Source organism: Salarias fasciatus, chromosome 6, assembly GCF_902148845.1.
Source record: "Salarias fasciatus chromosome 6, fSalaFa1.1, whole genome shotgun sequence".
Lineage (NCBI taxonomy): Eukaryota > Metazoa > Chordata > Actinopteri > Blenniiformes > Blenniidae > Salarias > Salarias fasciatus.
In genome coordinates, this window is record NC_043750.1 from 10,546,967 (window position 1) to 10,559,705 (window position 12,739).

General features: G+C 48.5%; 1 protein-coding gene across 1 annotated transcript in view; it reads right to left on the minus strand.

Moving 5' to 3' along the window:
• The window catches only part of LOC115389586 (protein tweety homolog 3-like), a 22,403-nt gene continuing 9,664 nt past the window's right edge, over positions 1-12,739 (minus strand). Inside the window, exons 3-14 of the mRNA XM_030093018.1 lie at positions 8,469-8,580; positions 8,135-8,355; positions 7,903-7,998; positions 7,745-7,817; positions 7,531-7,606; positions 6,645-6,700; positions 6,459-6,551; positions 6,282-6,374; positions 5,930-6,066; positions 3,975-4,148; positions 2,713-2,788; positions 1-470 (exon numbers count right to left, since the gene is read on the minus strand). Coding sequence (XP_029948878.1) covers positions 336-470; positions 2,713-2,788; positions 3,975-4,148; positions 5,930-6,066; positions 6,282-6,374; positions 6,459-6,551; positions 6,645-6,700; positions 7,531-7,606; positions 7,745-7,817; positions 7,903-7,998; positions 8,135-8,355; positions 8,469-8,580 — 1,342 coding nt within the window. The 3' untranslated portion in view covers positions 1-335. The remainder of the gene's footprint in view (positions 471-2,712; positions 2,789-3,974; positions 4,149-5,929; positions 6,067-6,281; positions 6,375-6,458; positions 6,552-6,644; positions 6,701-7,530; positions 7,607-7,744; positions 7,818-7,902; positions 7,999-8,134; positions 8,356-8,468; positions 8,581-12,739) is intronic.

Sequence of the window (12,739 nt, forward strand, 5' to 3'; positions counted from 1 at the left end):
GGCGTGGTGGAGCGAGCAGCTGGGATGAAGACGTAGGGGTGGAGATCTTGGACATGGCAGGATAACTGCAGATGAAGGTGGGCGTGGCCCCGGGGTGGGCGTGGCCCCGAGGTGGGCGTGGCCCCGGGGTGTGCTGGCTGTGACTTCTGGCTGTTCTGATGAACCGGTCGGTGTGGTTGAAGTTCGGCGGACCTCCACATGCGGCGGGGGGGGATGGGGGGGTTGGGAGGTCCCGTTGGTGCCTGGCAGCACTCGGCGCTGGTGTGAGCGCGGCGTGGGGGTCTTCCTGTCGGCTGTGAGAACTGGATTCAGGCAGTGCTGGGTGCAGGCGCCCTCTAGTGGACGGAGGACTGGGGGCGGGCGGTGGGGTGGGGCCGGCTGGCGGGGTCCAGTTGGTCGTTGGGAACGGAGCGTCGGTTCTGGTCCGGTCGGTTGGTGGCCAGGTACTTGGCTCTCATACTGGAGGTGTACTGCAGGGGGCGGAGGTCACGGGTGGGGAACAGCGAGAAACGGGGAGAGAGACGTGGAAACAGGGTGAAGGGGCGAATAGAAGGACTCCGATTAACGCTTTCTTCAAACTGCAGAACTCGTCTCATGGACGCATTACACACACTCAGTCAGGGATGCTGATCGGCAGAGTCCTGTCTCCAAAAGAGGCGAGATGCTTCAGAGTATCGAAACCGATCTGTTGTCGATCGAGGCTTCGTCTGATTGGCCAAATACACTGACATGAATTTATTCCAGTTTATTCTGTCATTTACACAATAAATACTGCTAGTATCAAGAAATCAAGACAACTGAAATTTGAAATATATCTTCCGTCGTAACCCAGGACACTTCTCGACCTCGCCTACGTCTTTCTAAACTGAGCTGAGGGCGGGAGGGAACGCTGCATCGCCGCATTCTGCTCTATTTGTATGAACATAATTCATCGATCATGGTTTTTAGAAGCTTTCCTGGCCTGTTGTTTCACAGCGGCCTGAGGGTCTGAGTGTCACGGAGTCCCTGAGATGCATACGCACGTTCAGCTAACTGAATACAGCTCAATGTGTGTGTGTTTGTGTGTGTGTGTGTGTTGTGTGGGAAACTGTCTCTCAGCGCTGTGCTTGTGAATCACTGGGCTCAGATTTGAATGCCACCTTTGGCTCGGCGTCAGCTGGGAGAGATTCCAGCGCCTCGTAATTCCAGTCAACAAATAAAAATGTCAACAAAAACGGTCTGCGGAGGGACGAACACTGAGAAAATCCTGAGTACACAGCAATTACATGCATGGAAGAACAATGGAACTATGAAATTTCAAGGTATCAAATTGCAATAATTTAATTCTGATCTTATATTAGTATAACTCAGCATCTCACCTTCTTTTGAACACAGGTTTGTACATCAGGATAGATAGATAGATAGATAGATAGATAGATAGATAGATAGATAGATAGATAGAGAGTTGGTTTCATGAAAGGCAGACACAAACACACACAGGTACAGCAGAGATAATGAGACTAGTCATTTGGACAGCCGGGGTTTGATCACAACAGTCACTCATTGTCTGGATGATGTTATTGTAAATTAGCAGATGTGCTCCGTTGGTAGTTAGTGCTCTACTTCTGATGTAGTAGGTTAGCCTGGCATGAGTTAGTGGTCTCCTGACAGCGTCTAAGCCAGTTACAGTCGGGAGGTCTCTGCTTTCCGCAGGACGACGGCCCCCGTCGTCGGTCCTGTCTTAAGAGCGAGGGGCGGAGGCCACGGCTGGCGGCCGGTGTTTAGCAGTGGAGGCGGGGGGGGGGGTGGGGGCGGTGGGGGAGTGCTCCTGTGGCCGGTCAATGGTGAAGGGTGAGGAGGGGGCACAGAAACAGAGGACACATACACCTCGACCAGAGAATGCACACATAAGACACAGTGTGGGGACAGAGGGGGGGAGAGGGGGGGGGGGGGGGGGGGGGCAGGAACCGTACAGGCTTGGGCTGGAGGTTTTTGTTTTTTTGTTTTTTTGCCGGAGGGGAGCAGAACTGCTGCTTGACCGTGGGGCTCAGTCGGGTGGCGTGGAGCAAGGAATGCATCCTCGATTTGTTGATTAAATGTCGTAACTCAACAGTTGAACACTGCATGGAACCACGTCCAGGACTACAGACCCATCAGACGGCGGTCCACAATCTGTGTGTTGTTGGGGTTTTGTGGTTGTTGTCGTTTTATTTTTTTGGTAAATAAAAAAGATGTTCATCTTCAACATGCTGGTCAGCGGCAAAAAAAGAAATAAATGATGTGGTCTGCAAGTTCTCCTCTCACAGCACTGACAGCCATGGCGAAACCAACCAGACGTCTTTACATCAGAAATAGAGGACAACTTTGTGTCCATCGAGACCCGGCGAAACTCTCGGATCCGCTATTTTGGTGCAAATCCAACTGAACAGCAGACTTCTTTTCAAGCTTCCAGTTATCCCAGGCTGCCAAAATGACCTTCATGACGGCGATCCATGATCACGCTCTAATTTGAGCACAGAGGACACTTGCAGTGGTGTAAGGACAGGGGGGGGGGGGCTACCTTCCAATATCCACATATCGCTCCAGCAGAGACAGGAGAGTCATCTATGTCACTTTTTCCTTGATTCTAATGAAAAAGAAAAACGTCTGTCTGGGTTTCCAAATATCTCCAAGTTGCATGTGGGTATTGGAAGGTAGCTGAGGGAGAGTGTGTTCTAGAAAGTGTGCACTTACAGAGGGTGGAGGGGACTCCCTGCCAATCAGGGGGGTGTTCTCACACCGAGGGTTCTGAAAGTTTGCGTTCTGGCTCCTGCGTTATAGAATAAGAGGTTACTGAATGTGGTCACCTCCCTGCCACTGAGCTCCTGGCGTGTTGATGCTCATCGTCACAACACAATGACTCTCTCACAAAACCATGCGGCATGTGAGCCGGGAGTTAAACACCTCTGGGTCCAACACTTCTACAAGAGAATATCAACCCTGCAGTGGGACACTGACTCAGTGAACTGGCCGACATTATCAAAGAACTGTACGTGGATCCTTTGTAGGGCAACATCTGAATCATTAAGTCATTAGAAGTTGGCACTAAACATCAAATATTCATAGATTAAGCTCCACATATTCATTGTGAGTACATGAAGCCGCTATAACAGCTATTCTCATTAAAGCTTTTATTTTATCACCTGCAAACGTGAAAATGGTGCAATAAATGTCTCATAAAAAAAGAGAAACAGTGTTCCTTCTGTTCATGTGTGCGAAAACACCTGTTGCGGATCTTTGCTGAGCGTCACACTATATCAAGGTTTTCAGTGTGTTTTGGTATCATGATGTTCGAGAGCTTCCAGGTTGTGTCAAACTTCTTAACATCAATAAAGAAAATCAACTTTAGTTTAGATAAAGGAGCAAAACCAATGGGCTGCTTTGTAATACGTGCTACATAATAACATACAGGCTTTCATAAAGGACGACGATCAAACTTACCCTTAATGATTTAAACAATATAGACATACTTATTCCAAAACTTTAGCCACACAAAGAATCACTTTCTGATTTAAGCCGTTTTCATACACTTGATTTGTTAAAAGTGCAGCAAGCAGCAGTGAAAAATATATTTCGACTTATCTGGCTTTGCTATTCTGTGTCAAGCAATACCATGTAGCAAGCAGAGTGAGGGGATTTACTTAACCTATACGAGTGCAAACATGATTTCTGAATCATATTTCTCTTTACATTGTGGGCTGGAACAGGCAAGCGGGGAACCTACTGACGGCTTTCTAACTAACTGGGCAATAAACTCAGCTGACACTTCGTCACAGCGGACATGCGAGCCACACATATATATCTGAAAGCTGTTCTAACTGATCGTATAGCAGGCAGTGAGCACTTCTAGGCTGCTAGTCTGGGTCACAAGGGGGGGGCAAGCATCAGCTACCTACAGTACGGCAGGCAGTGTATCGATCCTGCTAGCCCGGGGCCAGCGGTGGGTGCTAACTCACATGTATTCAGTGACGGGGGCATTGCTGACAGTGTGGGCTGTCGCGGGCAGGCTAGCTTCGCTACCGTAGCTGGAGCCACAGCTGTAGAGACTGGGCATGTGAACGCGGTACAGGTTATCGTGCACGCCGCCGCGCGACGCGCCCGACTCGTCCTCTCCGTCTTCCTCATCCGTCCTTCAATTGGTCAGGGTGGGGGAGGGCAGGGCACGAGAGGGCACATTGGACAGGGAGGGGGTGGGGGTGGGGGAAGGTAGAGGGGAGGGAGATCCAAGAGAGACAACAAGAGTGTAAACAAGTGGTTGAAGAGGAGGTTAGGAGGAGGGAAGGTGTGCTTGTACTATCAGGCGTCCCCCTCCACCCCCCCCAAAGAGACATGAGACTGGGTCAGGCCATGCGTCCAGCCCCCAAAAGCAGCTGAACAAGAAGAAGAAGTTCAAGGGCAGCATTCATCTACATCATGGACACATGAAGCGGTTTTCCCACTGGCTCTCCGTCATTTCATACTATCATTAACCTAAACCCTCTGATACACTCGAAGCAATTGAACAGGATAGAAACATGCAGTAATTTCCCTCATGCAGTCATCCTCGCGGGATTCGCTCGTCGCTTTCTCTCTTCGTGTCAGATTAGTCGGACCTTGCGGTCTGATATCGTTCATGCATCTCTGTGTGCTCCATGAAAACTAAAGGAAAAAAAAAAAACACCGGGGGGAAAAAAAAGAGATAATGTGGCTGATTTAAAACCATTTTTAGACATAAAATGGTCCAAAATGTGAAAAGAAAAAAAAAAAAACTGCCAGCAACGTAAAAGAATGAGGCATCAAATAATTTATGTGCTGATTTGGAAGTTGGATCTCTGGCCACAGAAATGTACTGGATGCAACCGTCAGTCAGCAGAGCTCAGAGCTCATGTGCACGACCGCGCACGTGGACCTTTTGAGGCCTGGAGGTGATTTCACTTTTGGGACTTTCTGCCAGGAGACATCGGCTGTCCACATGCTAACAACACCACATCGGAGTGGAAACGCTTCAAATAGACACGGGAGGGGAGAGCTGCAGACGGGGAGCATTCCATCCTGGCCCCGATTTAACAGACAAAAGGACTCAAGCAGATGTCACTACCCTGACTGGCCACCAGGAGGCGATTGTTCACTCATATTCAACCAAAATGGAGTTAAACTGAGCAACCCATCAACAACAGATCCAGCAGTTGCAGGACTGTCAGTCGAATAAAGATATTTTCAATTGAAGGGCAGTAGCTACTGTTTACTATCTGCTGGGTCAAAAAAAAAAAAAACACAAAACAGAACAAGCATTATAACACCATTTCTGGCATAGCTGTGTTTCAATTCAGCACCGTCACTGCGTGTGCAATCCAGGATTTTTAAACTACGTTCACTGGTCAGTCCAGTGGCTATGTGTGGGGTTGATCGGTCTCCTCAGTATCCACCGTCATTCGCTGAAGCCCAAAGCATTTCCAAATCAGGACAGGGAGAGAGGAGCGAGGGAAGGAACAGAAGGAGGAAGTGGGGCACTGATGAAAAGAAAATAAAAATATGGTGGTGATATACAGTCCAACATAACACTGGAGCTCCGAGTCCGTGGGGAGGAAAAAGAAAGTGAGAGATATGTACAAACACAGCAACAAACAGTCAGCCAGACTGGCAGTGCTAACGGCGAACGATAAAAGAAACTGGCTGGATGGATGCAGAGACAGGTAGGAGGACGTATACGGCCGTTTGGGAGGCAAATACAATGAGAAGAATGACATGCATGGACGCCGAGCTGATCGGCTCTAAGGGTCTTTCCACTGTTCTCAAGTCCAGCAGCTGAATTAGTTCAGGAAGCAGTTAGAGCTGGTAACATGTCGGTTAGTGCACAGACATTTATGGATGTGTAGCTCATCTACATTAATGGGACACACTGTGCGTGCATGTGTGTGTGTGTGTGTGTTACCTCTTGCCAGGCCAGGTGTGTGGCACACTGCACACAATAGAAGAGAACATCAGAGCAGTGACAAATGAGAAGAGAACCAGGTAGATGAGGCCCTCCACCCCGTCGTAGCACAGGCCGGTCAGAGCCTGGACGTAGTCCTGCGAGGAGAGGAGGGGGCGGTGAGTTCACACACACACACACACCGACAATCAACAACACACACATTTGCAGCGACAGAATATTTACAAATAGCAGTTAACCTCGAACGCAACGCGAGAACGTCCCAATCAAACCAGCACATCCCATAATGAACGATGTGTATTAGTCAAACAGGAAGTGACGCCTCGACCACAACTCAACAAGCATGAGTCACCATGTGGAGGCTGCGGCAGTCGACCAGAGCCGTCAGCTGGTGGAGGCCGACCTCGGTGGAATTCAGCACAGACTGGATTTGCTCGAGGCTCCCCTGCGAACACAAACGCACAAGTTATACGTGTGCTCCTAAATCTATGCATGCAACACACCACCAAACACACACACACACACACACCTTGGTGTTGGCGTAGTCGCGCGTCGCTGACCTCAGTAGCTCTGCCACATCATCCTGCATCTCCACCAGTGCTTTGTGACTCCCTGACAGTCGCTGTAAAACACGGAGATGCACCACAAACAAAAAATATAGCCTCAAACGACACAAATATCAAAGCTACAGCCTACAGCGAGACACTGAAGTCACCTGCTGGAAGGGGTTGATTTGTCCAGTGTTGCATCTCAGGTAGTACTGCAGGATATCTGTGAAGGCGCCAATAAACACAGATCAAAACAACGGCGCACGCATGCGCATTACAATGGTGAATTAGACCAAGCTGAAAGCTGCAGATTGTCTCTATTGAGGCACACTGCCAGTATGACTCAGGCTTAATTGAGTGTGTGTGTGTGTGTGTGTGTGTGTGTGTGTGTGTGTGTGTGTGTGTGTGTGTGTGTGTGTGTGTGTGTGTGCGTGCGCGTGCGTGTGTTTTTATGTGTTTCGGAGGCAACATCTGTGCTCTCCACAGCAGGCAGATAGAGCGGAAACAACTGACAGGCAGCAGAACTCATTAGATGAGTGAAAAGAGGGACGCGATGAGAGCCAGAGGAAGAAAGGGAGCAAAAAAAAAAAAAAAAAAAGAGAGAGCCGGGGAGAGATGGAAAAACAATGGAGAGCGGACAAATCACAAAGTTATCCTAAATTAAGTGTCAGAAATTAGCTTGAAAGTTTCAGGGGAGTATATTAGTTATTTGGCATGTGGGACAGGCGGGAGGAACGGAGGACGGGAGGGTTGTTGATGCATCGCAGTCTGCAAGGGAGAAGGAGGACGGAGCGAGAGAGACGAGTGTGGGGCTTTAAGATACCAGGGTGTCAATCAAACGCAATCCCATTGGATACACGCTCGCAATCATATAAACGCACACACTTCTTTCTTAAAATAGGAGCGGGATGAGATTCAAGTGTTGTAGATGTTTCTGCGCGTGCAGGAGCTCGTTTGACCGTAACCCCGGCAGTCACCAGCTCATCCGCTAATGTATGTGAGCTTCATGTCAGGACGCAGTGTGCAGCCTCGTCTTCGATCCAGGCCGCGTACCTTGGTTGATGACGGCGTTTTCCTTGGTTACCCGGGTGATGTAAGTATCTGGAGAGACGCAGAAGTCGCTGGCCGACTGTAAGAGGGAGAGCACACATGACACATCAGGCTACAGTAGCATCCACGCTCAGCGCGCTCGCCGGAGCGAGTGGGCTGAGAGATTACATCACTGCGGAGCCGCCGAGCTCAGAGATGTTGCCATGGTTACACTTACAGCAGCGACAGCCAGTTCCAGGCCAAGAGACCCCCAGCTGATGATGAGAGTCAGGACGCCCAGCAGACACACTCTGAAGGAGACGAAGACGCGTCTTTTGGTTTGATTCGTACAAAGCAATCAAGCAGATTTTTGGACCGAGGTGTGAGGAAGCGTACCCAATCAGAGTGCCTCGGGAGTTCCGGATCAGTCCAAAAAGCACCAGAAGACAAATGAGGACGTCGAACAGCAGCAGGCCGAGGTATCCCAACCACCTGTGATTGCCCAAAACATGATTACAATACGCACTGATCCATACACGCCTGATTCAAATCCAAAGGCAATTTGATTTCTGGATAAAACATCAAGACAAGAGTTGAACAGTGGGTTTATCTTCCTGTAACTACTGACCTGTAAAAGTCAAAGGCTTCCGTCTTACGGGCCAAGTCCTCCAGAGAGACTTCACTATTGGACCAGAAGGGGACGTCGACCATCAGCCTCACCAGCTCGTCCAGCTGTCCCTGCAGCTTTTGGACGATGGACACGTAGTCCGTCTGATCCTGGAAGGCCGTCTCTAACTGGACTAAGCTTTCCTCCACGGTCTGGTTTAAGGCGAGGGCGCTGTCTGACACCTAGACAGAAACAGAGCGGTTCAGACGAGGGGAAGACAGTTTTGTTTATATTTTTAAGAGGAGGAAAAAAAAGGAGGGTGGCTGGGGGGGGGTGCATTCAGGAGATAACTCACCAGTTTCTCCACCCCGGACACAGTGCGATTGGCATGACGGAGGGAGTACGCCAAGCGAGTGGCTCCATCGCTCGACTCCCCGTTTCCATAGAATCCTACAGCGATGCCAGCGCTGGGAGGCAGAAAGTAGAGAGCCAAATGTTAGCACAATGACTAATTCAATGACTAGTTGCTCCACACACACACTCAGAGCCATAACACATCATTCTTCAGCGGGTTTATGGTCATGATTTCTACACTTTTAACAAAGCATCATTGAAATGGTTCTAATCTTTTATGCATCCCTCCATGATGCCCTGATCAGCAGCAGCAGCATCTTCAGCAACACACTCATACAGGAACGCAGATGTGTGCAGTACCACCACTGGCCGGAAAGAGGCAGCACTGAGTCCATGTATGTTATGGTGTCACCCTAAAGCCTCAGGCAAGCAAGGGGTAGGACTAACAGGAATGGTTTTCTCTCTCTCTCTCTCTCTCTCTCTCTCAGAGAGAGACAGCGTAGTGCAATAATTGGGTCACCAGACCGCAAATAATACGATCCTTCTGCAGCTCTGAACCCACGTTCACACATCGCACACGCTCCTATATTCGGGGTTCGCGGCCCCAACAATCCTCCTTCCAAACCCAAAGTAGCCCATAATCGTGTTCACACCACAGCTAAACCCTCGCACGACCCGGAGCGCCGGTGCAGCGGTCCAGTTCTCACTCTCTGGTGTTTATATCTCATCTAACCTCCTTTTCACCCACATCCTCCCTCCCTTCTGCTTTTACCACCCCCCCCCCCCCTCCCCCCTTGCCTCCCCGCCTGTAAAAGCCTTTGTGCCCTCTCTGCCCCCTCCGTGCGTGTATGACTATGCTCTGTATTGACGCGGTCTCCGTCTGCACGCTCGCACTCGACAGATTTGTAGAGGGAAATTTATGGCTATTGTTAAGGCAATTCATTGAAGCCCATTAGATCTTGAGTAGCCCCGCGTTACAACAGGGCTCACAGGATGGTGAGGATGTGTGTGTGAGTGTGTGTTTGTGTGTGTGCGGATCTTTACAATGTGGATGTAACATAAAACAACAAACACAGAAGGGAAGCAGAACAGAGGCGAATGCACACACAGTTTGAGGCACTGATGGTGCTTTGTATGTAGATGTCCACATTGTTCCTCTCATCTTTTGACTTCTCCGCCCGTCCCCACCTCCCACCCCTCCCTCACTGCATCCTCCATCCTGAAACGCTACAACGTCTTCCTCGACTGCTGTTTACTTCAGCTCATCCACCGACACTCCTTTATCTCTGCAGCTCCTCTCATCCCTCCTTTTCTCTCCCCGTGATATTTATCTAGCTGGTTTTAATACCTGCTGCTCCAGTCGGGGGGGATTTCATGACTTTATGAGCCAACAGCGTTCAATGGGGGATCTACAGAAGTGAGGTCAAAGTTCAGAAAACACACAGTGACAAGCAAACACTGGGCAGTTTGGATTAAAATAAACCCACACGCACACACACACATTTAAACACACACACCACTGAGACATCATTTGCCTTTGAGGAACAGGAAGCTGCAGTGAATGATGCTCGCTCAGGGAGACGGAGACGGAGACGGGGTCCGTTTTAGTCTCGTCTTAAATCCATTTCGAGCTGAAATGAACTGACGTGACGAGCTGAAACTGCTTTGCTGGAGTTAAGCGAGCGCAATAAAACGCTCTCGGGTTGGACAGATGTAACATTGAGTCAGAAGTGGGTGAGGATGAGGATGACGAGTGCAATTCCAAGCAAACAACAAACCAACAACACTCCGCCTGCTCCTGCAGGTTGATAAATCCTAGATGTGTCTTGCGTCTTGATTTTCTGTGTAAAAATGTGGAAAAACTCTTGAATGAACCAAATGTGCAGCATTAGGAAGAAATGCTTCTTTTATTGTTTTGTTAGATCCGATAGGTTAGCATGAGGTTGACTTGCACAGCGAACAACAGGCATGTGACACCTTGGCTGCTGCACTAAAAAAACCCGCCAGCAGTAACTTTAAGTGTCTGGCCGATCTGCTCTGCTGTGTCACTTCTTTCTGACATATTATAGAGTTTCAAATAAACACACACAACACTCCTACATCTCTTTGGTTTCCATGGTGGCGAGTTTAGCTCCAGCCTTTCAAAAAAACAAAACAAATGCTGGATCACGCTTTCTTTTTATCCTGTTCATTTCCATTCAGTGAGAATGAAAAAAAGGAAACCAGAAAATGTTTCCCTCTGGTTCCTGCTGCTTTAAATAGCTCCTTTATCTGTGAAACAATCAAATTCAATATGAGAGCTGCCAGTTACCTTCATTCAGACAGACTGCCTGGATGCAGCAGCATCCCTGGCCTCGAGTTACCTCTCCGAGAGGTGGAGATGCTCTCCTCGCTATTCAGTCCTGAGCTTTATCAGCTGCAACAATAAGTCGATGGGATTTGAAGATTTAATCACGCACACTTCAATTATTCACCGCTCGGAGTCATATTGTTTGAATTAGTGCTTTCATTTTCTGATTGCAGCTTCATCATTTAGATTTTTTTATTGTTTTTTGTCATGTGCAATTCTAAAATTTTAATTTTGTAGACTGCGTGGGCAAATCAAACGGCTGGTCGACATTTTGTCATTTTAAAAGAGAAATTGAAAAAGAAACATTAGCTGACAGAACACATCCGGCCCGATCCAGAAACGAGGTTCTGAAGACAATACCAGTGATTCCGATGTTGATCATTACAACCACAAGAATAACAAAAAAAAAAATTCAGCCGATTGATAGACATTAAATATCAAGCAAAGATCATCAGAGACTTTTCAATAATCAATGCTGATGAGTTTGTGTTGCTGCTGGTCGTTTAATGCAGCTGTGAAAACCGGTTCTTCTGTCTGAACACAGCGCACAAGCACAGAAATGGAGGAAGCCCCCGTGTCGGCGCAGGGCCAAAAATATGACATGATGTCATCTTTAGCAGGCCAAAAACACACACACATACACACACACACACGACTGCTAGCTCGCGCATTCAAAACCGCATCAAAGAAATATCAGAGCTAATCATGAAATATTGAAACGTGCAAAAAAAAAAAACACACGCACTCCTCGGGCCTGAGTCACGCGAAAGCACACACTCGCACACGCACACACACACACACACACACGCACACACACGCACACACACGCGCACACACGCGCACACACACACACACACACACACACACACAAACACACAGCGTCGCCCTGACTGTATAATTCATTTCTCGTCTCTGCATCAAATCTGCTTCTGTCTCCATGGCAACCTTTCTAGGCCAGGGAGAAGGCCGAGCAGAGAGAAACGATAAATAAAGGAGAGGGGGAGACGGACCGGGTTGGAGAAACGGGGAGAGACGGGACGTGAAGTCGGAGCGGGAGAAAGGAAACGCAGTGGTTTGTACTCCTATTAGCCGACAGACACGCCGGATCGTGCATTTGTGAGGCATAGAGAGCAGAGTCCACACAGCTCCGGAGTGTGCGGTCAGACCGCAGCCCACTCAACCGCCGGGTCGCTGGGGTGAAAGACCTTGTAGTGTACACACAGCCTGCAGAGAGAGGCAGATAAACACAAACTGTGGAGTGTAACCACCTGGCCGGCTCCCAGCTCCACAACATGGGCTTCGGGCTTCAAACGAGGCTGAGTGAATAATGCTACAGAGCCGAACGCAGCCGCTGCGAGAAACACAGCCTTGTTTTCTGCTCACTAGATAAACATGTGCTTTCAGTACAATGCTCCACATTTACTCCCATGTATTCAGTCCTTCTCATCTATCTTAATATTTAATTAAATCACCTTTTTAATAGAAATTTACTGTGAGATATGTATTCAAAAGGGGCTGAAGATGAGAGACTGCAGTTTGATACTTTCTGAGGAGCTTGAAACATTTTAAACTATGAAACGAATGTTTTTTTCTTTCATATCCGGGGACGACAACCTCCCCGAGGATCCTGATTCCTCCCTACGGACACACAGCGCTCTGATGTGTGTGCAGGGATGCAGCACGCTCTTTGGGGTTTCAAAGGGATACAGCACTATTTGTTTTGCTTTTTATTGCTTGTTGTGTGTCGATTTTAAACCCTTTCAATAATCACAAAGCGTCATATTTATACAAAATGCCGAATTATGGAGAGGAATAAACCTTCTTTCTACCTCCAAAATGACTTTTACTTCGTCGCTTTTTACAACACAGTACAGCTAAGGACATGGGGTTGCTATGGCAACTGTGACCAAAAACAGCCTCTT